General features: G+C 34.9%; 2 protein-coding genes across 3 annotated transcripts; one reads left to right on the top strand and one right to left on the bottom strand.

The window, feature by feature from the left end:
• Positions 1-255: 255 nt before the first annotated feature.
• Positions 256-16,065, bottom strand: usf2 (upstream transcription factor 2, c-fos interacting). Its single transcript, XM_007258266.4, has 12 exons — positions 15,589-16,065; positions 12,739-12,782; positions 12,220-12,341; positions 10,513-10,632; positions 9,143-9,305; positions 8,821-8,908; positions 8,466-8,510; positions 6,850-6,908; positions 6,496-6,590; positions 6,202-6,330; positions 1,878-5,671; positions 256-1,021 (listed from the first exon to the last, which is right to left on the bottom strand). Exons 1-11 carry the CDS (start codon positions 15,624-15,626, stop codon positions 5,582-5,584), a joined length of 993 nt encoding a protein of 330 aa, XP_007258328.1. The 5' UTR covers positions 15,627-16,065; the 3' UTR covers positions 256-1,021; positions 1,878-5,581.
• Positions 16,066-20,427: 4,362 nt separating this feature from the next.
• Positions 20,428-25,053, top strand: lim2.4 (lens intrinsic membrane protein 2.4). Of its 2 annotated transcripts, none has more exons than XM_022666150.2 (5): positions 20,428-20,704; positions 21,188-21,373; positions 22,038-22,187; positions 23,417-23,551; positions 24,533-25,053. In XM_022666150.2, exons 2-5 carry the CDS (start codon positions 21,199-21,201, stop codon positions 24,592-24,594), a joined length of 522 nt encoding a protein of 173 aa, XP_022521871.1. In that variant the 5' UTR covers positions 20,428-20,704; positions 21,188-21,198; the 3' UTR covers positions 24,595-25,053. The 2 variants fall into 2 exon arrangements, with proteins under 2 accessions (XP_022521871.1, XP_007258327.1); XM_007258265.4 differs by having other exon boundaries at positions 20,429-20,704; positions 21,164-21,373.
• The last annotated feature ends 702 nt before the right edge of the window (positions 25,054-25,755 follow it).

The raw sequence follows: 25,755 nt of genomic DNA, 5'->3' as shown, positions 1-25,755 counted from the left end.
GAGTAAACTGATATATGATAACACGGCTAATCATTCTGTCTGTCTCGTCCGTAAATCAGTGACAGTGACTCATACTGATATAAATACTTACCTTTAGAACACAGACTAAAGATTTTGAGTGAGAAATGAGCTTTAGCTGGTCTTCCTTTGTGCAGTTTGTATAAATTGTGAATGTGTGAAAAAAAACTGTAATCATTAAATAATCAAAGCAACAGAAAGAAAAGTGAGACTGCAATGACTGAAACAAAGAAAAGGTTCTGGTAACTGGGTTTTCTATTACTGCCTTTTATTGAGAAAAGTGTAGATTTTATCTAGCCTGCACTGTGGATCTTTAGTCAAGGTGCTTAAAAAACACGAGCTTTAGGTAGATTACAGTTCTTTACAGCTTTAATTAAGATCAAGTACCATCTTTTTTTCTCATTTCTTTTCTTTTCTTTTTTTCTTTTTTGTTGTCTTTTTTTACTTTCTTTTCTTTTTTTTTTTTTTTACTTTTTTCTTGTTTTTTCATTTGTATTTTCTTTTCTCTTTCTTTTTTACTTTCTTTTCTTTCTTTTTTCTTGTTTTTTTTTTTAGTTTTTTCTTTTCTCTTTCTTTTCTTTTTTTCTTTTCTTTTTTTATCTTTTTTTACTTATTTCTTTTTTTTCTTTTTTTCTTTTTTTTTCTTTTTTCTTGTTTTTTTTTGTTTTTTCTTTTCTCTTTCTTTTCTTTTTTTCTTTTCTTTTTTTATCTTTTTTTTACTTATTTCTTTTTTTTCTTTTTTTCTTTTTTTTTGTTTTCATTATTGCTGTGGCTTTAGAGAAGAACATGTAATATGTGTACAAAACTGTAATTGTATCTAAATGTTCTATGCATAACTCCAGTCATCTTCCTGTATTATGTTACTTTCTACGATGTTGCAGTAATGAAAGAGATGAGGACGAATTTGTACCATCAGGTCTTCAGCTTCCTCTCGTGGTGCAGAAATCGGGCCGTCTGAAGCCGCAGCTCTACCTCTCGTTTTGATTGGTTCCATACTCAGAAACTGAAAAGTAAAACATAAGCCCATACTGATTTCTTACTGTCTAACAAATGCACCAAATACACCAGTACAGTAGAGTTTTAAAAGTTAAGAAAGTTTTATCTCTCTCTGGTAAATTTGCTGATTTGGAGATACTTTTTTCACTGAACAGCGACGATAAGCAGGAAGTTGTGATGGCACTAGATCAGAGGCTCAGAATGGTTTAAAACAGGGTGGGGTCATGGGATTTCGATGGTTTAGAGAGAAAAGCTCATTTATTTAACTTACACAATGTACTGGAAGTTTAAATAAACACTGTTAATTATAAAATTACATAAAACATCTTTTAAAAAAAATATGAAAGTACAAAACTGCAATTTTAGTCTATGGTGGAGAACTTCCTGCTTTAAATAATCTAAAATCATCTGCAAGCCTCTTATAGCACTTATATAACTTTAATTGGCTTTAAAATATGTCTTATTCATACCTAGAATATGCAAAACCGTAAACTTCACAACCATTTATAAGCTTTCTTGTGCCCCTACTCCACTAATACGCCAATTATTCCAATAATACCATAATACTAGCACAGAAGTGATTATTGCTGTAATTATAGGCAAGCATGTTCAAAAATTCAACAAAATGAAAACTTTGTGTAGACACTGTAATAGCTAGCATTACTTCAAGTTTACCACCAACCCACATCAAAACTTACATATGTACGGATTTTTTTTTTCATAAAAAAGTACTCCATTAAATTTACATTACTTCATTATTTTTTTTTTACCTCTTTCACAATAATCTTGCCTTTTATTGGTTAAAAATATTACTATTGTAACAATAAAATAGTAATAAACTTTGTGGGATAGAATGCACTCACCTACTCGAAGTTCTACAGTAGAATCAGGAAGTTCTTTGTCAATCCCTCACTTTTTTAGCTCTAGGCACGTGATCCTGTGACGTGTACTGCATTATATACCTGTGCACCTGTATAACACAAACACTATAAGTAATACTACTAATAATAAGAAGAATAAAAAGAATAATAATAATCATCATCATCATTTTTGTTGCCGATAACATTAGTGGTACATTTATACATAAACACCCTCACATCAGACAAACGCTTAAGAAGATTGCATCACACAGGGCTTAAGTTTCTGTTTCTGTAGAAGTGATCATCAGTAACTGAGAAATAAAAGTGAAAGTAAGTTAAGAGATGTGTGAATGATAATCTTCAGGTTCATATACCTGTAGGTCATTTCTATGTTAGTGCATAGGGTATTACAGCCAAGAAACAAGGACTGTTAAAATGTGTGATCACTATAATATAAATGATATTGTATAAACTCCTGACTAAGATAGAGCACCAGCACTGTTTACAATACTATGGTGCTTTAAAATAAGGCTCCTTCGTAAAGGATTTATTCTTAATTAGGTTGTAAATACTTTAGAAACCCTTAATTAGCAGTTTAAACACAAATAGGAAGAGCAACGATGGTCTGTCATTTGCTAAATAGTGAATCGATATTTGTTAGCTGTAAAACAAAAGGAATAATAAGCCATGCCCAGGTCTTAATTATCTCGTTCCCATGCATTAGGAACTCTTTCCCATGCCCTAATTATCTCATTCACCTCAATAAATCGTCGCCACGCCTGACGAGCTCATTCCCATGCCTTAATAAGTTGTGGCCACGCCTAGATATATTCTGAGATATTACATTAATAGCTGAAATATGTTGCTCTGTAATAATAAAATACACCAGCCCCACCTAAAATGCTTTAAGTATTAAATATTAAAAAATCTAGATATTTACTGTATTTGAACAAAATATGGTCCAAATAAAATAAAATGTTCTTTATAGTTTTTAGGATACACTGCCTGGCCAAAAAAGGTTATCACCAAAACAACAAAAAAAAAGGTTTTGGACTTAGCTTTGACTGTGGCATGCATTCGCTGTGGCATTGTTTCAATAAGCTTCTGCAATGTCACAAGATTTAGTTCAATCCAGTGTTGCATTATTTTTTTTACCAAGATCTTGGGTTGATGATGGTAGAGTCTGACCACTGCTAAAAGCCTGCCTATTAATGTAGCTAAATGAATCTGTAAGAACTGAAGGCCACAATCATTAGGACATACAATGTATCTCCAAGTTGGGAGGGACTTCTGAAGAACTGTCTGTGCTGTACAAAAACTGCTGGAGGGCACATGTACATGCACATACTTGCAGAAGGATGCCAGGTAGTGAACATTACACATAACCAGTTAGACACCACATTACATAAAATGTACAAGCAATCAACCTCCAGTAAACACTAGTAATTTGTTCTGGTCAGTGGTATTTCTGAGCATGTTCAACTTAAGACTGTATTTACAGGGGAAAAAAGACTTTTTTTAACATTCTAGATGACAGGCTTTTATGGAGCACTCCAAAAACCCTGTTAATCTACTATTTGATCATTCACATTCGGCAGTTTGAGGTCTGTGTGCACCATATAGACATGTATAGATATATGAAGTGCAATAAGACAGTTACATATCAATGTCAAACATGATAGATTAAGACCCTAAACTAGTTTAAGCCCAATAATAGTTTTTTTGGCACGTGGCACTTTTAACCATGCTAAGACTAGAGCTAGATTAAGGTCAGCAGCGCGACAAGCTCCCTCTGTTGCTGCACACAGGTTACTCCACTTGATTTCACCGTTATTCAAGGCGTTATTGCAGTTCATGTGTTTATCGTAAAAACTCATATTGTGATAATGCAATTAATCATATGGCCCCAGTTTAAAAGAGAGTGAAAATACAGCTGATAGCAGTGAAATGAAAGGTCACACCACTTAGCAAGGAATAAAGTCGATAAACAGGACAAGAACTATAAAATCATAAATCTGATCACAAAAAGAAGCATAAATTGGGTTTGAAAATGAAAAGACTGTTTAGTTATTTTCCAAGGTGACCTAAGGTTTCCACTAAATTTATTAACTTCTATGATGTTACCATGCCAAAGAAATTCTTGCAGTCATTTTAAGGCAGGTACAGGCAGAGGAGGAGATGAGGAATCATTTCTATGCAGTCTAGGAAACAACTCATGGCCAACAATTCACATCCATCGTTTATGTTCTTTTGTAAGTAACGTAGAAGCTTTCACTGGCCCAGTCTCAATGGTTTCTCAAGTCTTTTTACACCGTTCCTCAATTCACTCCAAGAGCTGCACTCCACATGATGTCTGGACACTTGCAGGAAGACGTATTAGGAATAGTGTCAGTAAATAACAGAACACAGTCAGACTAAAAATACAAAAATAAAGTAAAACATTCTCCACTTGGTAAAATTTCAGAAACTCATAAGAATGATCAAAGACAGACCAGAGTGGATATAAATTAAAGACAGAGCAGGCAGGTGTCAACTTCATCACCCTCTGCAATATGAACTGGACTAGTGAACTTTTTTTTTCACATAGGGACTGGTGTCTTGCAGGGGATTGACTCAAGAAAGAGTAATGAGAACATACATTTTTCAGATTCTTATTATTTATCCAGCAGTACTGTGAGCTGTATGTGTGAAAATGTGGGGCAACACATATTACTTCCCTGCCTCTCTCTCTAACCCTGAGCTATTAATATATCTTTCCTTCATCACATACTGACCCTATACAATAAGTAGGCTTCAACTATATAACTTCTGCAGTTTCAAGGTAATTTTTTTTGCCATCTATATCCTACCCACACAGAGTAATAAACAAACAGGTAGTTAAAATTATAACCACATCAGTACTGCAAAAGCATTTGCCCTGATGTAAAACTACCCCTACACCGCAGCTCTCATCTACTTCTTATAACATATTCATCTCAGAAATTGCTAAAAACATCCATCAGATGGGCTCAGCCACACATTTTCTTTTTTAAAAAAATGCTGTCATTCATTTTGAAAATGAAAAAAAAACAACAACAAAAAAAAACAACTGAGCTTTACAACCAAGGTTTTACGTCCTCAGTTGTGCACTTTCATTTCTCTGTATGCTAATAAATAATGCAGACAAAAAGAAACCTCTCATCATGCTGGAAACAGTAGTAACATTTACAATGAAATGCCATAAAGAAAAAAAAAACAGAAAAATAGGAAAAAACAGGAAAAATAAATCTCATAGCTTCAACCAAAAATGATTATGAGGCATAGTTGAGCATTTCAATGGATCAATCTGAAAAAAAAAAACTGAAAGTACAACAAAGTCCTATGCAAGCGAGATTTACTTCAGGTAGCGGGGAGAGACTCCGTGCGTTGCTGAGTCCAGGTAGGTCAAGCTCTTGCAGATGGAAGAGATGATGAGATGAGGAAAGACGTGTGCTTTTTTTTTTTTCCTTTTTTTTCTTCTTCTTTTTTTTTTTTCTTTAAATACAGTGATTATTTTTAAACTACTGTCCAATAGTCTTTCTTGAGCAATGTGTGTTAATATCAAACAAGCATTCTTATTCTACCAAGTTACTTAACATCTCAAGTCTGTGATGGGAGCGTGAGAGTGTGTTTCACTGAGGTGTTCTTTCATCACACAGTTCAGCTGCACAAGTGTGTGTCTCCATCAGTCACTGCGAAGTAGCTTCTCCGCTGATTTCAAGGCCATGCTGTTGAAGTTGGGCTCTGAGCAGTGCATTGTCATTCTTCAGGTCTTCGATCTGTAGCACAAGGACATGCATGTTATGCTTTACAATAAGACAAAGTGTACTCCATTAACATATCCATTCATCACAATTCTATTACAGTTGTCAGAGTTACACGATTAAAATATTTAGAAAGACCAGTCTTTGTTATAAATTGTTTAGTCCCAATTACTCTATAATAGGGGTGTGACAGTTTAGTTTACACCACAGTATAACGCCCATAATTCGGCACAATTTCTACAGTGGGTGGAAAAAAACAAATACTTTAAAAAGTGCATCAAAATAGCTTACTTATAAAAAAAAAATGTAAACAAATGCAAATTGGTAAACCTGGACTGAATTAATGTTAGTTCTATTTTCGTACACGTGTGAGGTAGATAGCAGACTCACCTACAGAGCAAACAATTATGTTTGCTGTCATTTTTTTTTTAAAGCTTGCTGTCTGAATGAAACTTACAAAATTATTTCTCAATAGTTTAATGTCTGGGTCTGGTCAATGTTGTTATACTATACTTTTAGCTTTGCATTTCTCTTTGTTGTAGTACCTGTTGTCGTAGAAGTTCATTGTCGACCTGTATTCTCTCCACCTCCTTGAAACTCTCCTGCAGCCTCTGGTTGTTCTGCCTGAGTTCTCGAATGTAGTCACATGCTTTAGACAGGATACCTCCTTTACTCTGTGAAGGACAATAATAAAAAAACTTTTAACCACAGCATACCAAGCAAAAAGAAGGGAAACAACTTTACATATATCTGGTCTTAGAACTTAGAACTCTGGACTGTAGGGTACAGAGTGTTTTACGGAAAGAGAAACTCTGAAGCTGGCGTTTGTATGTACATACCGCTCCAGTTTTTGTGTTGTCCATGTTACAATCTGGAATGATCTTGGACAGTGTGACTATCCAGTTATTGATCTTGTCTCTTCTTCTTCTTTCCACTGCATAAAAAAACCAAATGTAGTTGTTATCCTTGACCAAAAAAAGAGACAACTACCAAAAAAAGGGGACAGGCAGACCTGTGCCTAATACTGCAACCAGCTAACAGTGGGGCTAGTATACCTAATATGTAACTGAAAGACTAAGCTAATGACTTTTACATCAGTAATAATTACATCAGCGTTATCATTCAGATCTATGACTTGTTGCATCTCTGCCATTTTTTTTATTAACATGTTGATTAAAAAAAAAAAAGTTCACCTTCATTGTGTTGCGCTCTCCTCCTCTCATCACGGGGCGCTCTTGGGCCATCCACCTTCCTGTTTGAGCAAAGAGAAACAGCAAAATGAAAAGTAGGTGATATTTAGCCATAACACGAATAATTTTAATAACACACAAACAAACAAACACACACACAAACTTGTCAATAGCTGAAGTGCCCAAACATAAAATACTGCACAATAGGGGTGGGGTGTAAAGATACGATTATTTGATTCAAATGGATCCTCTTTTAAATGACCCAATATTGTTTCTTACAAACCCGAGATCTGTCTTTAACTGGGTCACCAGTCTGAACTCGCTCTATTAACAGCTTTAAGATGACACAGTGCAGATATATGATTCAAACAGTTCCTGAACGAGTCTTTACCAGTACAGTCTGCATCAAATCAATAGACATAAATTGACTCACTGCTGGAGTCATGAGCCAATGAATAAAGGTGGAATAAGCACTGGTACTGCCTCTCACCTTGTCCGACTAGTGGATTCATGTGTGCATCATTAGCCTCTTCAGTGTAATTGGTGAATTCTGTCTATGTTTTATTTTAAACTTACCAATGGAAACTCAGGAAATCATTAAGGACACGCCCATCACCTCTAAATCTGTCAATCTTCATTAGAAAAATTTGTATAAAGTGCTGACAGCTCGCTGCTCAGGTTTCTGCAGTCTCTTAGAAGGGCAGTAACGAGCATAACAAAGCTTTAGATTCAGTTTGATTCATATGTTGAAGAAACTATAAAAAAAGGATCTATTTGAAAATGGGTAACTGCATTTAAAATAATTTGTTTTCTTATTTCTCAGTAATGTTGGACTAAATGAGACACTGGTTAATTGCTGGGTCTGCACAATTGGTTTGTGATGGACAATAAATATAATATAATATATTTATTTTTTACACATTTATATACTATATCATTACTGAAATATCTAAGATAATTTTTAAAATCTTAATATAAAACATATGGGTACTATACTGTTTATTTAGGCGACTTTTTAAAAGTGAGAAAATGACTTTGGACCCCAGAGGGTTAAAATGAAGCTATTCCTCGAGTACAAGGAATATTTTTAATAATGGTAGGTTTAGTGTTTCTTTTACAATTACCATATTAGTTCTTTGAAAATCGCTTTTCATATTTAAACAAAACCTGTAATTGTAAATAAAATGTCTTTAAATTAATCAATAACGAATCAAATAGGGACCATGCCAATCAGAATCTAATTGATTTGTGAAATCAGTGGTGACACCCAACCCTATTGCACAGTATTTTATGCATTAAGATTTTTTTGCAGAATATGCAGATCTTACTTAATCAGGGCTGATGTCAAATTCAAATTTACACTTTATTTTGTCTTAATTAAACAAAACAAAAAAACAAAAGAAACAAAACAAAAAAACACAACAACAAAGCAAAAAACTAACAAACAAACCAAAGATCACCAACATAAACATCAACCACAGGCTACAGTTGAAGGGCCTCTAGCAGCTAGCTTCTGACCAGAGGCTAGCAGGCTAGCACAGTGCCTACAGGAGAAAGGGTTGGCAGCTGTTTTTGGGTAGGATGAAAGTGAGGGTGGGGATGCAGAAGATGTTCCTCACCAGTTTGAACTGCCATGCTGAAGCATCTCGTTTTCGCCAAAGTCTCTGGGGACGGTAGGTAAGTGGGACACATTTTGGTTTTTCCTGTTTTCTTTGTACTCAATTCAACTAGGTAAAATGTCAATCAATAATGCTGCATATTTTCAAATAAAAATGAAAGTTTTGTAGCTTTTAACCATAATCCAACTTAACACACACACACACACACACACACACATTTTATGCAGTTCTATATAAAAAAATAATACTTCTGGTGGAATAAAACTATTCATGTATTTGAGCAGGGAGATGCAAAGGGTGGTGTGAGCCATCCAACCTTATATTTGACATATTTCAACATAAGGATCATACTCACGTGGAGTAAGTGTGAGTGCGGGGGGCAATAGTCCGTGGTGTGCCGGTTTGTAAAACATCAGGAGGACTCATCATCACGTAAAACTGACCTAGAGTGGGCGATAAAGACATATCATATGATCAATTCTGTTACATTTATTACTCAATAAACATTACAGTAAAGATTGATCTAAATGATTGATGCAGAAAGTCATAATTAATGCTGAGTCACTTTTTAAGGTCTGCACCTCTCATATATTCCCATGCTGAACTGAATGATACATGACCAAGCAATTAGATGAGATTTATTATTTTCATCTCAGTGACTTGGTATGTGAACTGACCTCCAGCTGGCGCGAGGGTGGTATCGGTAGCTGCCTGAACTGAAACAGCGGTAGCCGTACCATCGCTGACAGTCGCTGCTGGAAAATAAGCAAAACGCGTCTCTCCACCAACCGTCTCTCCTGCAGGACTGCCTCCATTACTGAAAGGGTTCTGGATAACTGCCTGAAAGTAAAAGACACATAGCTTGTTTACACTTCCTGCCCCTTTTGCCTCATTTCAAAATAATATCATGGCATTTTAATTGCTTATTAACTGCCTGTTACTTTTAACTTTATCCACAGAAAATTCTGACCTACCCACATAAATGCCTGTTAGACAAATAGAACTCCGTTCTGTGCAGTACAAGGGAGTCATTTACTTTACAAATCTTAAAGTGTAAAAGTTGATGAGCACTGTTTTATGATGCCTTTTTCACTATGATTCATCTTAAACCACTTGGTGAATGTGGCTTCCAGAAGTGTTTTTTGGCAAATCAATATTAATTTTTCTCTAATGCGTTTTGGTTGCCGATACACAGAAAATTATCTGAATTTACAGGACATTGAAATTGGCTGAGTGCAAACAAGCTTAGAGACTCTTAAGTGTTCAAAGTTTGGACTGTATTAAACAACACAGCACACTGTTTCCTAAAAAAGCACATGCAACTACTGTTACAAGTAATAGTGACAAATCTATTAGGCAGTATATGAAGTAAAAGCTAAATAATTTTGTAACTTAGTATTGCGTACATGTGTAACTATAGAGGACATATGTAGTATTTTACTATTGACCACTGGTTAAGGTAAATATTAACTAGAGACGTCCCGAGTCATTTTATTTTGAGTATCTGCCGATACAGTCCTGATCCAATAATTTGGCAATGCAGTAAAAAAAAAAAAGTGTTTGTAAAAGTTTTGTAAATAGCCTCGTCACTTCTTAAATAAAACAATATATTTAAGATTTTTTTTTTTACTTAATTTACTAATTCACTAACAAAAATCATTACATTCACAAACCACAGATAAAACTGCACATGTGTACAGCATGTGGCCTTCCAGATTTTAAGCTTTTAATAATGGGTGTTTTCATGTAAATAAAATAATCAGTGTTAGAAGGTTGACTGTGTTAGAGAGAGAGAGAGAGTGAGAGCGCACATCTGAGAATCTTTGCTGTTTCAACAGTTTGGAGGAAAATTAAGCGTGTATGAAAGTAGCAACTGGCTCGATAAGTAGCTTGCTATCTGCTTTTTAGCCTACCAGGCACCAGCTCACATCTCAGCTCATTGCCACTTAAAACACATAAACAGTACACCCACTCATAGAAATCACGTGATTGGATCAGGAACATCCCAATTAAATACCTCTGATAAAGGAAAGGAAAATACTCTTACCTGTGCAACTGCCTGCGGTGCCCCAGCAAAGGCAGCTGTGGACACCACACTGACTGCAGCACTTCCATCTCCAGCTGCCTCTAACTGGTCTTCTGTTACCTGGACAACACGATATGTCACCTGCAATAAAAGAATAAAACATTTAGATAAGCTGCAGAATCTCATCAAATTATAGTTTCCTTGAGTTTTAGAACAATGTGTAAATTAATTTAGAGGGTTGGAACCAATTTTGTAAAATATGCCTGCTTGGTTGTGTAGTATTGGAAGATCATTACAGGGTGCAAATGCAAAAAGCACAGCCTGTCTAGGGCCTGCAGGAGGAGATAAACATGAACCAGTTGGCACCAAGCCTAATGCCAGCATTTAGTTGTGGAGAAGTGGAACTGAGTTCTCTAAAATACTAGCTCTCCAGACAATATTCTAACCTCAAGAACACTAACTCTTGACACTGAATGCAATCAAATTTTCACAGCAATGCTCCCAGGGTCGGGATCACTACACAGAGGGATGGGTTCATATAGGAAAGTGTTTCCATAAATCCTACAGGTATAAAACCAAGTATAAACACACCCTGTATGACCCTTGGCCAGTCTTAAATGAAGACAAATGATAAGAAACAGAGCATTAGTTTGTAAACCTGAGTTTATAAACATTTCAGTAATTTGGTTCACATTTTCCAAACATGATATCTTGTTACATACTTGCTAAATTATATGCAACTTTTAACTACTGCAGCCACTGAATTGCATGAATGTCAAATTACAGCAGCAACTCATCTGCTTTACATTTTTTAAGCTACGCATCCCCCAGAAAACTATTATTCATAATTAATAGAGATCACACACTCAAACTAGCTTTACAAATATGTTTTTCACTAATTAAGTACAGACCCAAAAGACACATTATTAAAAAGTTTTATGTTACTAATTTAAGTACTTTATTCATTACCTTTCTTTTTTTGGGTATTCATATATAAATGAAAAACTTATTTTGGGGAGTGCTGCTATACTCACAAATGTTGCTTCGAATGTAAAAGCAACTGGACATAAAAGCGGTTAGTAGACACATACTTGTTGAAAGGCTTGCTACAAAGTTTGTAAAATAGCACCTAGCTAGAAAGGCAAACAAGGTCATTTGAAAAATGATGTCATTAGTACTGAGTCTTAAGGTGCTTTCATGGTATTATAAACTCATTTTTCTTCAATATGCTGTTTAATTGGGGGTTTTATCTTCATTTGAAATTCTCAGGTGCACGCATATATTATTTTCTGCAATGTGTTTTATGAAATTGTGACGTTAAGCACATCAGGGTTATATACGTTTCTTACCTAAGACACAAAACTGTGATAGTGTTTTTGTACGCAGAAACATGCTGTGTTGATTTCTCAGTGATTGTAAAATCTTTAGTTTTAACCCAGCTCTTACAGTGAATTTAGAAGCCAAAAGAATTTTATGTCCAAGAATCATCAGTTTTCAGTTATTTAGCTGGGGCTGCTATGATAGTATCTTCTACAAGAGTTAACTGGGTAACAATCAGGGCGTATTTAATTGAATTGCAGGAAAACTGTTCACAGTTAAACAATGCCACGCAAATCAAGCAAAAAAAGGCTAGACATCAAAGGTTTTTAAAGGCAGTGATTATTGATGACCTCTTTCTTGACCCCTGTAAACCTTGCCCCAACCCCCAACATTAAAAGCTGTGCTGACCTGGCCTCCACTGTTTTCTGTGCGGAATTGGTACTGGACATTGTGGTCAGTAGTAAATACTGCAGCTTGCTGGGCATTCGCTATGGTAACTGCTGTCTGCTCCTCCACCCCCACTCCCTCTCCTGAGGGATAGATAAACACACACAGACACACACATTATAAATAACATATTGGACTAACTTATTAACAATTCATTAAAATGGTGCATTGAAAGAGGAAAAGTCAGTGATTTATTAAACTCCAAGTGTGGGTATTGCAGCACTGGTACAAATCCCTCCATCTTTTGCTACCTCTTCCCCCATTATCTCAGGAAGCACAATATTTCTATACACATATTTTATATAATTTGTAAAGAAATATAGAGAAGGAGGGAGGGGTCCCTGGGAGCAACACTTAGTTAGGAATGCTGAGTGTATATATGAGTGCCCATTTATTTACATCAGTCATATTATAAGTGAATTTCATAACAACTGTATTTTGTCTGCAGTGAGGCATCAGGCCCAACATATTTAAACCTACCTTCCTGCAGCTGAACAACCTCCTCAGTTTCCTGTTTCTCGTGACTGAAATAGAAGAAGAAAGAGAAATATTACACCAACGTTAGCAAAGAAAAACTGTCATTGGAGCTGGGGAATGTGACAACATGCTCCTTCATGTAAAATACAATTTCAGGATTATTGTATCAGATTTCATGATATGGTAATTTTGCATGACCACATCTGTGTCGATATCATTACACTGGCATTAGATTAAAAAACAGCATCCTTACGATTGAGGGCTGTATTTTTATGAATTTTGATTTGATTTAAGTTGCTTTAACACCAAACAGATTGCATGTTGCATGCAAATTACATGATTATATTTAACAGGACTTTTTACACTTTTTGTAATGAAATGTACAGTTGGTTCAGTATTCAGGTTTCTTCCTCCTCCTGCAGCTCTGAGGGAGTTTTTCCTTGCCTCCGCGCTCACTGGGGATTCTGTATTCTGTATTTTCTATGTTTAATGTTTTGCCTGATTCTTTGTCCTGTAATCATGTTTCTGTAAAGCTGCTTTGTGCCAACACCTGTTGTAAAAAGCGCTATACAAATAAATTTGATTTGATTTGACTTTAAGCAGTGATGATAACCTTGATAGGCATATTGCCCATAAAATAAGAAAATAATAAAATTAAGCACAAAATACAATAAAATAGATATATTTTCTAGCTCTATCACAAACTAAGGAGTGTGTTCAACTATATCAAGTCACGGCAGCCTAAAAATGACAAAGTTAAGAAGTCAAATTATTACTAGTATTAATATCAAATCTACTGACTACATAGAATTTTGCCTAGCACAAATATTATTTCACACTATCTCTAACATTCTATGGCATGTTGTTGCACTTAAGTTTAGTTATGTCGTCCTGGTAGTTAATATGTCCACTTAGAATGTCTTCCTCTTTACTTAACATACTTTTTTTTTTTAATTAAAATGTGAAAATACTTTTAATGCTCTTAAGTATACGTCATTTTACAAGGGTTTACAGATCTGTTTAGGTTACTAATAAAAGTTCATACTTGTGAAACTACTTTACAAGTTATCCTGAATTTGAGGGTTTTATGTCTAAAAGAATAGAATTCGTTTTAGAATTCTACTGCTGTTGTGTAATTTAGGCATATACATACATACATGTGCTGATTTTTACAACATAGCTAGTTAGCTAACCGCTAGCAAACAGTCCTAAAAGTCCAACACGTCAACCTGCCTTCTGCTCTACAGGCGGAGGAAACTTGCTTGTGCTGATACAGTTAACTAAACTAATAACCTATTAGGTTAGTAAGCAACTTTTTTGCGCAAAATACACGTTTGCTAGGTTAGCTAATATAGATAATTAGCTTAGCTAAAGCTCTGGAAACAATTTCGACCACTTCAGTTTTCGAATCAGATTCTCTGATTTTACTATTTATAGGAAAGTTAACGTTATATGTTTGGGTAAAATGAACATTTCTCAATTTCCAGATAAAAATGTTGTTATTTAGAGCATTTATTTGCAGAAAATGAAAAAAGCTAAAATAACAAAAAATATGCAGAGCTTTCTCAAATAATGCTAAGAAAACAAGTTCATATTCATAAAGTTTTGACAGTTCAGAAATCAATATTTGGTGGAATAACCCTGGTTTGTAATCACTTCTCATGCATCTTGGCATTATCCTCCTCCTCTTACAGACTGTTTTTGGATAACTTTATGCCACTCCTGGTGCAAAAATTCAAGCAGTTTAGCTTGATTCATCTTCCTCCTAACTATATTCCAGAGGTTTTTAATTAGGTAAAATAAAAAAAACCTCATATTTGAAGTGGTCTCTTTTTTTCCAAAGCTGTACATTATGTAACGTTAGGTTAACTGGCTAATTGTTGTTTTTCCCCTCCAGGGTCAATAATCAGTGAACGCCCCTGTACACTGTACACAAACTGTCGGTCGACCTGAGTCGAACCGTTTCGGTTATTTTGCCACAGTTAGCTTAGCTTAGTTAGCAACGGCTAGCTAACTAACGATGAACAAAATAAGTGACTAATCTTTTAGGTTAATTTTTTTTGTAAATATGGGCCTGGAACAAAATTAACTAACTTTTTTACGCATTCAAAGCGTTAGCTATTTAAAGCTAGCAGAAATACACAGACTTAAACAGTTGTTAGCTATATGTAAGCTAGTTAGCTTGCTAACTCGGTACTTGTAGAGGTGGGTAACAAAGTAAAAATCCATCCCAGGGTTTTGTATCAACTGCCTGGGCGGATCTGCTGCAGCTAAGGCTGATCAGGCAGTTGGTACAAAACCCTGGAATGGGTTTAAACTTTCTGGACCTGGGTTACCCACCTCTACTCAGTAGCTAGCCAGATGCTCAGAATTTGCACCCCTTCTACTGCTTCACTCCGCTGGTTTAAGAGTAGCTACAAAATTGACCGCACAGTTAACCAGTAAAAATACATACATAACCCGCAGTGCAGGAGTGTCTGAGTAGCATCCCGCTTCTCTCTGGCAGTGAGAAGCTCTGAGAAAAGTCTGAGATATAACTAAAACACGATCAATGAAACACAGCGGAAAATAAAGCAGCTGGGTTAGTTAACTAGCACTAAAAAGTGTTTCAGCTGCCCGAGCAGAGAGACACACACTGAGACCCCGCCGTCTGTTTAAATATATAAAGACTGAAATAAGTGAGGCTCCAAAGTTGCTTAGCTAACCAAACAGTATCAGTGAGAATAAAGTTGTTGTGAAGTGTGTGCGAATTCCCGCTAAACAGAGTAAAAGAAAAAGAAGAAGAAGATGGTGGTGTTGTCCCAGGCCCGGGAGCCATTAAGCAGCGAGGAGCCGCGCGGGACGAGCTCTCACCTCGTCGGCGCGTCCAGGCTCTGTTCGAGCATATCCATGAAGGTAAGCGATTTAAAACGTGATATTCAGCGACACTGAAATACGGAGATGGAAGTGCTGATCACGGGGACAAACACGCGGGTCATGTGAGAAAGACAGTCCAGGACACGTGAGGCGCAGGCTGGGCGAGGAGTTAAAATGGAGACCGCTGTGGAGACGGAGGTCGCTCGCTCTTCTCCTCCACGCTCTGCTCTCTGGCGCTGTGCGAGCGGCGCTGCTGCCGCCGAATTACTCCCTTATCGAGGACTGCGAGTCAAGCCAGTCAAAACACTTTTTGAGTAGATTTTTGCGTTTGAACTACGAGATAACGCTTTGTTGGCGTCGCCTGTAATGTTGTTCGTGAGTTACAGAAGCGCTCGTGAATTTCCAGCTTCGGATTCTTTGTTTATTTCGACGTCGCCTTATTCAGCGCATTTTCGCTGAATGTATCCATCCGCACGCCTGAAACAAGCAGCCTGTTCACACACAGTGGATGCCGCTGATAAGATATGGAATGGAGTGTGTAGGCTGTGCGTATGCTTGTGGTGCGTTTGTTTACTTATTTAAAATTTGTTGTATATTTCATTATTAAAACGTGCTGAACCCGATGCATGTCTGGGATTATTATTTTTTTTTACAGTTCATGTTTGTTTTGCTTATCATTTGTACCGATTTGGAAGACTGTCGGTGAAGGGTAGTTAATCTAGTGTTACTATATCTGGGTTAGATATAGTTTCTGTATTTTCTTACAGTATTTAAACACAGGAGGAGTCTGAACTGTGTAAAATAATCCTGTTAATGCATAAACACGATTTTGGAGCCCCTCTCTACAACGCTTTAGGAATTACGAATAATGATGAGCTAGTTCTTCTCTCAGGTGACCGAGAAGATCCAATCCGGGATTTCGGTCAGACCACATGACACGGTCATGACTGCCTGCTGCTATGGCTTCTTCCTCTACAGTGTGCTGCTGTCAGAAACATAATGAAGAATATTTATACTATCTAGGTCCTTTATATGTTAATTTATCTGAGTGTTTAAGTGATAATCGTAAAAAGTAATTTAAGCTTCAAACGTTTAAAAAAAAAAAATAGACCCGGAGTTGCGTATGAATACCAGCGGACGCAGCCAGGGTGGAAATCAGGCTTCAGTACTCTAGAGAGCGTAGGCAAGAGCTATAGATTAGAGACTCCTTTTGTAACCTAATTTCATGAAGACGAGCTGACCTACACTTAAATTCAGTAGCTTAGCTAATAATGTAGAGTTTGAAGTTCTCTCAGACCGAGCCAGCCGCACAGAAATACTCAAAATGACGAAATATAGACGTCGTTCATAAATCTACTCACATGCTAACTACTGTAGACAGTCATACACTCTAGTGTTAAACAGTGTATTAACCTTTAACGTTAACTAACTTTACCTGTACAGAGCTTTTAAACTTAGCCACAGCGAATATTACTACTGTTTAGGGGCCATTTCACCGAGTCGGTGGCATTTCTGTCCTCAGGAAATAACATGTGCACACAAAATAACTTTAAAATACATTTTATTATTAAGCATGTCTTGAACATTGACCTAATTGAAAAGTTCGATGTCATTAAAAAACAAATAAAAACTACATAAACAAAAAACATTTGTTACCTGTCCCCACTTTATCTATAAACTTGAACCAAACATAACCATGAAATATAATTATTAAGATCCTTAAGAGATAAACAATTGTGTGTATCCAAATCCCATCTATGCCTTAACAATATTTTTTAGTTAAGTTAAAATACACATTTTAGTTGTGTCTTTGGGTTTTTACTCATTCCTTACCGTAAAACACTATCCCATCTAAAAACAAGAGTGATTTCTTTTTGTCATAAATATCAGTTATTTGAGCATGCAGTCAAACTTTTCTTTAACATAAAGACTTTCTTGAGAGAAAATAATAAAATAGTGAACTTGCTTTTAAACATGCTTTTAAATGCCACATGAGTTTTTTAAGCATCTTCATCTTAAAAACCTTGTAAAAAATTAAGTAAAGCTGCCTGAGATTGACCAGTACATGTTTTAAATAGTTAAATATGTGTTATTAGATTCAGAGTTAAAATCTGGCCCAGTAATTATTAGTACTTTTGGTGGTGTAAGATATTTTGAAACAATTGTTTTTATTAGGTACAACAAACAAGGCAATGATATATAGCTATAATCTGCATTTATAATCTTATCTGTATCTTTCTATCTGTATTATATATGTAGAAAGAATTTGCCATGTTGGGCTGAGCATTACTGAAAAAAATGGCATTGCAATATTTTGTTATTCTGCAATATGTTGCGATATCAAAATAGGCAAGTTTTTATATATATATATATATATATATATATATATATATATATATATATATATATACATATATATATATATATATACGTATATATATATATATATATATATATATATATACGTATATATATATATATATATATATATATATATGTATATATATATATATACATATATATATATATACCAGATTTCTCTAAAAGGTAATGATTCAACATGTTATGATATTCTTAATGCCCCATGGGTACCAAAGATCAAACTTAAATAAGTGAGTTGGACAGCCTCTGGAGGTTGTGAGAACAATGCAGATTTACCTTTTCATCAAGCAGCAAAATTCATGATGTGTGGTTTATTCTGCCCTATGTGTACATTGCAACTTCCTGTGACATGACTATTGCACTTACACAGATTGCGATGACAGTGCTGAAATTATAAATATTATACAACCTTTACACCATACATGTAACACTTTTGTTTGCATGTGGTTTGGGATGGTTTTTTTTGTTTTTGTAGAAATCAGTCTTGCCTTTCAATGTAATAAACTAAATTAATTTGTCATGTTGTGGAATAAAAAGCATATGAAATTATGTGTATAAGTCCCAGAACACATAAGGTGATGGAGAACTATAGACATTTTACATTTCTTTGATGTTTTATTTCACTGCACTTTCTTTATAAACAGGACTTAAGTTTTTTGTCTGTAAAACACTTATTTAATATTCTTTCCTGTTTTTTTTTTATCTTCCCTCCCCTGAGATTTTTAAACCCTTAATAAACCCATTCTTCATATGCAACCTGCCTCAAAGATATTCCTTATTACAGTCTCAAAAGGCTGTTTTTTATTAAATCAGTTGGATTGCTTAGTGTACTTACTAGTTTGGCTAAATTTACATGTTCTGTCATATTATTTTTGAATTGTTAAATAATATGAATTGATCGACCTGTATGTTTCAATAGCAGTATATCAATATTCTGGTGATTTTTCACTATTTCACTATTAAACATAAAACAATCACAGTTGTGCGGGACAGGATATGTGCATTATAAAAAAGTGATATAGCAAACATTCACCACTAGATGACGCCAAACACTCCACCATGGGATATTTGGTTAATTTAAGACAAATTAACATATTGTGGTAGTTTGACATTTAGATGTGATCTCTAAACCTTGAGGAGAAATATTTCTGTAATAGATCTCCAAAATAATGATACAAAGTTTTGGGTTTAATAATAATAAGGGTTGTACAACAAATATTATTTGCATAATAATGTGATAAATGTGTTGATTCACCGAAAGAACTAATGTTTTGGTCATTACGGTTTTGTGAAAAAGCCTCCTAATCATCATATTAAATAATTAAAGAATATACCTGTTATAGTGTCAGCAGGCCTCCATGTGTTTTATCTGATTGGGGAAAGTCACAGTTACAAACTGGGCCCTTAGAGGTCACAAGAACGTTGGTCTGTCCTTTATATCAAAACCACACTCTCACACACTGCACACACACTCACACATTATTTTTAATCATCCTGATCAGAAAGACAGAGCATTCTAGAACAGGGGATTCAAACCATGTCTGGAAAGCCCCGATGTGGCTTCAGGTTTTCAATCCAGCTAAGCAGAAGCACATGTCATCAGTTGTATGAAGACTGACTGAAAATTGGAATCAGGTGTGCTGTTGGATGTTTAGAACATAAATCTGCAGCCACTGCGGCCTGCTGAGGATACAATTTGACACCCGTTCTAGATATGATTATATGTAGACAACCCCAGCTGGCCAACAAGGTCAACAAATGTTAATATCAGGTTGAATGTTGATCATGATGTCAGATGACAAAAAAATTACATCAAGATAACGTCTAATACTGTTATGTGCCTGCAGGGGAACAAGAAGAGTATAGCAAAAGAGGAAACATTGTGATATTCAATGTATACAATCCTTTCTGTCAACAGAACGCTTAAAACCAGCCATGTTTTTTTTTTCAAAGATTTATTTGAGTTGAATAAACCTAGTTAAAGGGTTTTTTTTTTACCGCATTTGTACAGGTTAAACACAGTAATGTTGTATTTGTTTTACAAGTTGTTTTTTTATATTACAAAAAGAAGGTTGTCACTCATCCACTATGGAAATGGATACTTTAGTCTATGTTGGAAAGCCATGTTAAAACATTCTGCAGTTATTTTTTATTTTCACAAGTTTTAGCTATGTAAAACAACTTAATAATCCTGTAATTTACGTAATAGAGAATATGAATGAGATTACAACTTTGTGGATCACATTTAGTCATCAGTTATAACAGTGAGAGAGAGAAAAAAGAGAGAGAGGGGCATTTTAAAGTGTGTGTATGTGAGGGAGGCCTCATTCAAAGAAAGCATGCGCTTCAGCATTTTGCTTTGACGGCTCCATCACTGCAATCCTTTGAATAAGCACAGCTATGGAACCCGACACACTCCTAACAAACAAAAGAAGAACCTGCAGTGCCATATGCGCCCACAGCCACACACTGAAATGGCAGAGACACCAGGGCCCCTAACCTAGTCCACTAAGTGCATTTGTTTAGAGGGCAGGGGTAGCCTTTAAAGGATTTTGCCTCCATCAACAGAAACCAGAAACAGGGGGTAACTTTTTTGGAATTGTGCCGAGGGAGTCTCTCTGACCATTTCTCCTCTGCATCTGAACACCTCTCTCTTTCTCTCGTTCACTCTCTCACTCCCTCTTTACTCCAAAAGCGTAAATAAAGAGGGATTTACTTCAGAGAAAACAAGGTAAGAAATATATTATTAGAGTATAACATAAAGGTTACTTATTTTTTTATCAATTTTAAGTTTTTACATGTATAAACTTTACATGTTTAAGGAGTTCATCCTTTAGAAGTTACTAAGTTATAGTGTACTGTAGTTTAGTAAAACAAGCCATAAATTTGTATTAATCATATTTTGTTTAAGTAACAGATGATGTTTACAAATGTCCTTATATGCTTGATTTATTAAAAAACACCTTTTTTGATTTTTTTCCATGGGTTTATCTTTTAAACATTGCAAACTGAATAGCAGACTCAAACCAACTGATCCAAAAATAAATAATTATTAGCAATGTTGCTTGTCACCTGTTGAGTGGATTAAACATGAAATAAAGTAAATAATAATAATAATAATAGTATAGCAAACTGACATTAATATATCTATACTTGTTTAGATTCATATTTTTTTTTGTTCATTGTTCAGTGTGTATCCCTCTGCCGGCTGCAGTTTTTGTCAGGATGTACAGCTTTATGGGTGGCGGTCTATTCTGTGCCTTTGTGGCCAACATCCTGTTAGTGGTGTCCACCGCAACAGACTACTGGATGCAATACCGGCTGTCAGGCAGTTACGCCCATCAGGGCCTCTGGAGATACTGCATGGCCAACAAATGCTACATGCAGACTGCAAGCATTGGTGAGAAGTGTGAACATGCAGTGTATATATAAGCCCTCAACAAAAAAAAACATGTATTACCCATTTTAGAAATCATGAGAAATCTGTTTGTTTTTCTTTATTTACAATATAAATACTAGAATGTGCTTTATTTTAGATTTCCTAGTAGAATTTCTTATATAAGTCAAATTCACTTAACAAAAAACACTAACAGTAGTACAAAAAATAACAGATTTTACCCAAAAACTTTTATGATGAATAGGTCTATAGAAAACTACTTGAAATTGAATATTTTACATTTACGTTTTACATTAACAGTTTTTTTTTCTCTTCCTGTAAAGTTTACATTTTTGGAGATATATAAAAATATATATTTTTACAGTTTTGCAAGAGGGGTTACTTATGATTTATCCCATTATGGTTGTAATGTCTATTACATCCTAAAGAATACTATTCAGTAAGTACATTGCAAATTAATACAATCTGGCTGTTAAAGCTGTTTATAATTACCGGTAATAATAGTTGGATAAAAGTCATGAACCCCCCTAAAATTTTTTTAAAGGTTTTTTTCACAATTTCTATCTTTATATTTGTGTGAAACTGTGCTAAGGATTTCCTTAACAACCAACCACAAGACACATTTTAAATTATAAAAAGTTGTAAAAGGTTGTCACTATGTGTCCAGCATACTGGAATGCCACACGGGCATTCATGATCCTGTCGAGCATGGCATGTTTCGGGGGCATCATGGCAGGCATCTTGTCCTTTGCACAGTTTTCTGTGTTTGAGAGGTTCAACCGCTCCTTTGCTGCAGGCGTCATGTTCTTCATCTCCAGTGAGTCGCACACAAACAAATACACATTTATTTTTACTTTACACATGCTGTAACTACTAGGGGAGTAAATAGCCAGGGTGTGATTTGATGTACTACAGTATATACAGAAATAAATTCGTTACACATTTTTGTTTTATATTTAGCCCCAAGCTAATATCCTAGTCACAATATGTTAGTATGCGTTTTTTACAATATGATATACTGTATAGTTTTAGCCTTATTACCAATTTATAGATAATAACATTTTTATAAAAACGAAATTCCTTTTTTGTACATTAAACATTATAGAAGTAACCTACAGTATTCAAAACAAAAGCTCCTATGGTACTGCTAAGCTGTTACCCTACTCCTGTGTAACACAATAGCCACAAGCTAACATGCTAGTCACAATATGGAAATGTGCATATTCATACAATATTATATACTGTATTGTTCCATCCTTATTACCAACCTATATGTAATAGCACTTTCAAAGCCTAAATTTTAGTTTATATATTCTTTGAACATTATACACGTAGCTAACAACATATATATATATATATATAAAACTAAAGCTCCTCTGTTAGCCCCAAGCTAATATAATAGCTATAAGCTAACACAATGGCCACAAAGTAACATGCTAGTCACAATACAATAGTATGTGTTTTCATACAATGAAATACAATAATATACTGTATTGATTCATTCTTATCCCCAGACTATATGTAATAGCACTTCTCTAAGCCTAATCATAAAGCAAACACTAATGTTACTGTAAATAAACAAAACCCAAAAAACAGCCTTTTTATAAAAATAATTTTATAAATCCAGGGGCATTTGTTAGCTTTAACATTGTAAATTAGCTTCATTGTAATCAGGTTTTACCTCTGGACTAGTTTTAAGTCAAGACTAGTTATTGCAAAATTTTTAATGTGCATATTTAATTAATCAATCAAATAATATCAATTAATTTCAATCAATAAAAAAACAAAATAAACAAATGTATGAAGAGTTCATTTGCAAAATTCATTTTCTCATAGATTTTGATATCTGGTTTAGAGCAAAAACCTTGAGCATAAGCACACAGGCATGCATATTTTGTTAAATTCCTCTTTAAAAATAGAAACCCATTGACCTGGTTCACACAGTTGTAAACACATGCATTTCCTGCTGAACATCAGAAACTTAACCATTTGCTTTCCAAAAAGTATTTTAACACCATGTACTTTCTTATTTTCCTTGGACACTAGCATTTTTTGTGATGGTGGCTATGGCCATCTACACAGGAGTGACCCTGAGCTTCTTGGGCAAGCGCTTTGGGGACTGGCGTTTCTCTTGGTCCTACATACTGGGCTGGGTGGCCATGCTAATGACCTTCTTTGCAGGTGAGTTCAAATATATATAATTTCACACAACAGTTAAACAGACCAATTGGACTGGTGTTGGTTGATTATGATATAATATAATACATCATGTATTAGCAAGTGACATCATGCTGAGGCCTTCTGATTGGATGTTGATTACACGTTTACATGAGGAAACAAATATCTCTGGAATTAAGTTGGCTTCATTGGAGAAATAGCCTTAAAATATAATAAGCCCTATTTTGTTTTTAGTTTTGCATTAAATAATAAGATTTAACTGTATTCAACTGAACATTAACATGAGCATATATGTACTCAAAATACTATTTACTCAAATCAGTGCGTTCCTGTTTGCATTATTTCCAAAAAGCTCCTATTATGCAACATATATCTTTCATTTTACTTTATCCTATTTTAACTCCTGGTAAAGAGAGTGTTAAATGTTATTTATTAGGGAATTAGGGAAACCTAATAATTTGAATGAACAGGAGAGTTTTGACTTCCAAAACCACTGTACATAATTTGATGTTTAATTCTCATATTCTAATATAATATCATATTGCAGTAAAAAAGAAATATGACTGAAACATAATCAGTTTAATATTCCTTCAACTAAGCCCTTTCACTAATAACCATATATTGAACACGTCTTCCTTGTGGTAGAAATTAGTTTTTTACTACTGAAGCAATTGCTATTGGATGAAGAAATATAAAATTTTTACAGATAAAAAAAATGTTCAACAATTGTTCAATTGTTCTGAATTTTTGCATAATTCAAAACTTGGATTTCCTTACAGTGGTAGTAAGAGTATCGAATTAATGAACAGATATATGTATAGGTAGATAGGTAGGTGTGGTATATATGTATATATTTCCAATATGTAAATTTGAAAGTTACAATAAACCCCCAAATTATTATTATAACAGGTTAACATATGCATGCATTTTACATGGTTACAATGCAATGAATCAAATCAAATGCAGGTATTTTATGTTTTCCAGGGATATTCTATATGTGCGCCCACAGAATGTATGAATCGAGAAGAGTGGTTGGGCCTCGCTAAGCAGAAGCACCAGTTTCTTCACTGCAAACAGAGGACTTTTGTACCAAGAAGCTCAGCTTTCCACTGCAACACTAAATGATTTCAGACACTATCTTGAATGACTTCATGGACATAAAAATATTTCAGTAACTGTTCATACATAATAACAGTGTAAATAACAGAACACATCCTCTACAGAAAACACGAATGAATGTGCAGAAGTGTGTTCTCTGTAGAGGATATGACTTATTTACAATTCATACATTATACAACTCATGTAATTTGACCAGTGGTTTTCAAACCGTTGCATAAAACTGTATGTAAACATTAGATACTGTATGTATTGCTTGGATTAATGCAGTTTTTATCTGGTTCCTTTGGTTTACAATGCTATTTTAATTAAATCAGTTTTCCTCTGATCTTATGCAATTGGGTGAACTGAACTGATTTTTTAAATAAAGAAACTTTTTTGTTTTTAGAGTCTGCTTATTCAGTGTTAAATCTATCACACAACTCATCTATATTTGCATCAGCGTTTGCAGGGGTTAGATGAACTAGTTTTTAGCTTGTAATTAAAGATCAGTTTCTCTTCTACTCACATGTTGTGTTGGGCAGGGTTAAGTTCTTCATTCTAATTCTGCAAGACTTTTATCAGTTTCAGTTTCTCTAGAATTTCCCACTTCTGCACTAGTGGTCTTGATACCCACAGACCACACTTACCCTCCAAGTACATACAGCTGTTTCTTTACTTTTCTCAATGAGCACAGCGTCACATGGAAACACATTCGCTTTCATCATTTCCTAATTTCCACAAATAAAATTGTTACAAAAAACAGTAAGAAAGTTTGTCTAAATCTATCCTGATGACTTGTATCTAGTGCATAGATTTACATGTAAACCAACTGAATATTTAAAGTATTTTATTTGGAATTGTTTGGCTATTTCAGAGAAGGCTGTAAAAAAAACATATGCTCCTCAATCTGATACCCAGTAGACTACTACCAAAAAAAAAAAAAACACACAATTTCTAAAGCCTTGCGGTGCACAGGCTGATTACTGATACTAAGGGTATGTGAGTTGGAGTGTGGTCACCATCAGCTGAATACACAGGAAGTGCATAAGTGGTGTGTTTTCGAGATGAGAGTGCAGGGTTTTTTTTTTAGTACAAGAAGCTACGTGTAA

This window comes from Astyanax mexicanus, chromosome 3 (assembly GCF_023375975.1).
Source record: "Astyanax mexicanus isolate ESR-SI-001 chromosome 3, AstMex3_surface, whole genome shotgun sequence".
Taxonomy (NCBI): Eukaryota; Metazoa; Chordata; class Actinopteri; order Characiformes; family Acestrorhamphidae; genus Astyanax; species Astyanax mexicanus.
This window is presented reverse-complemented; position numbering and strand designations above follow the sequence as displayed.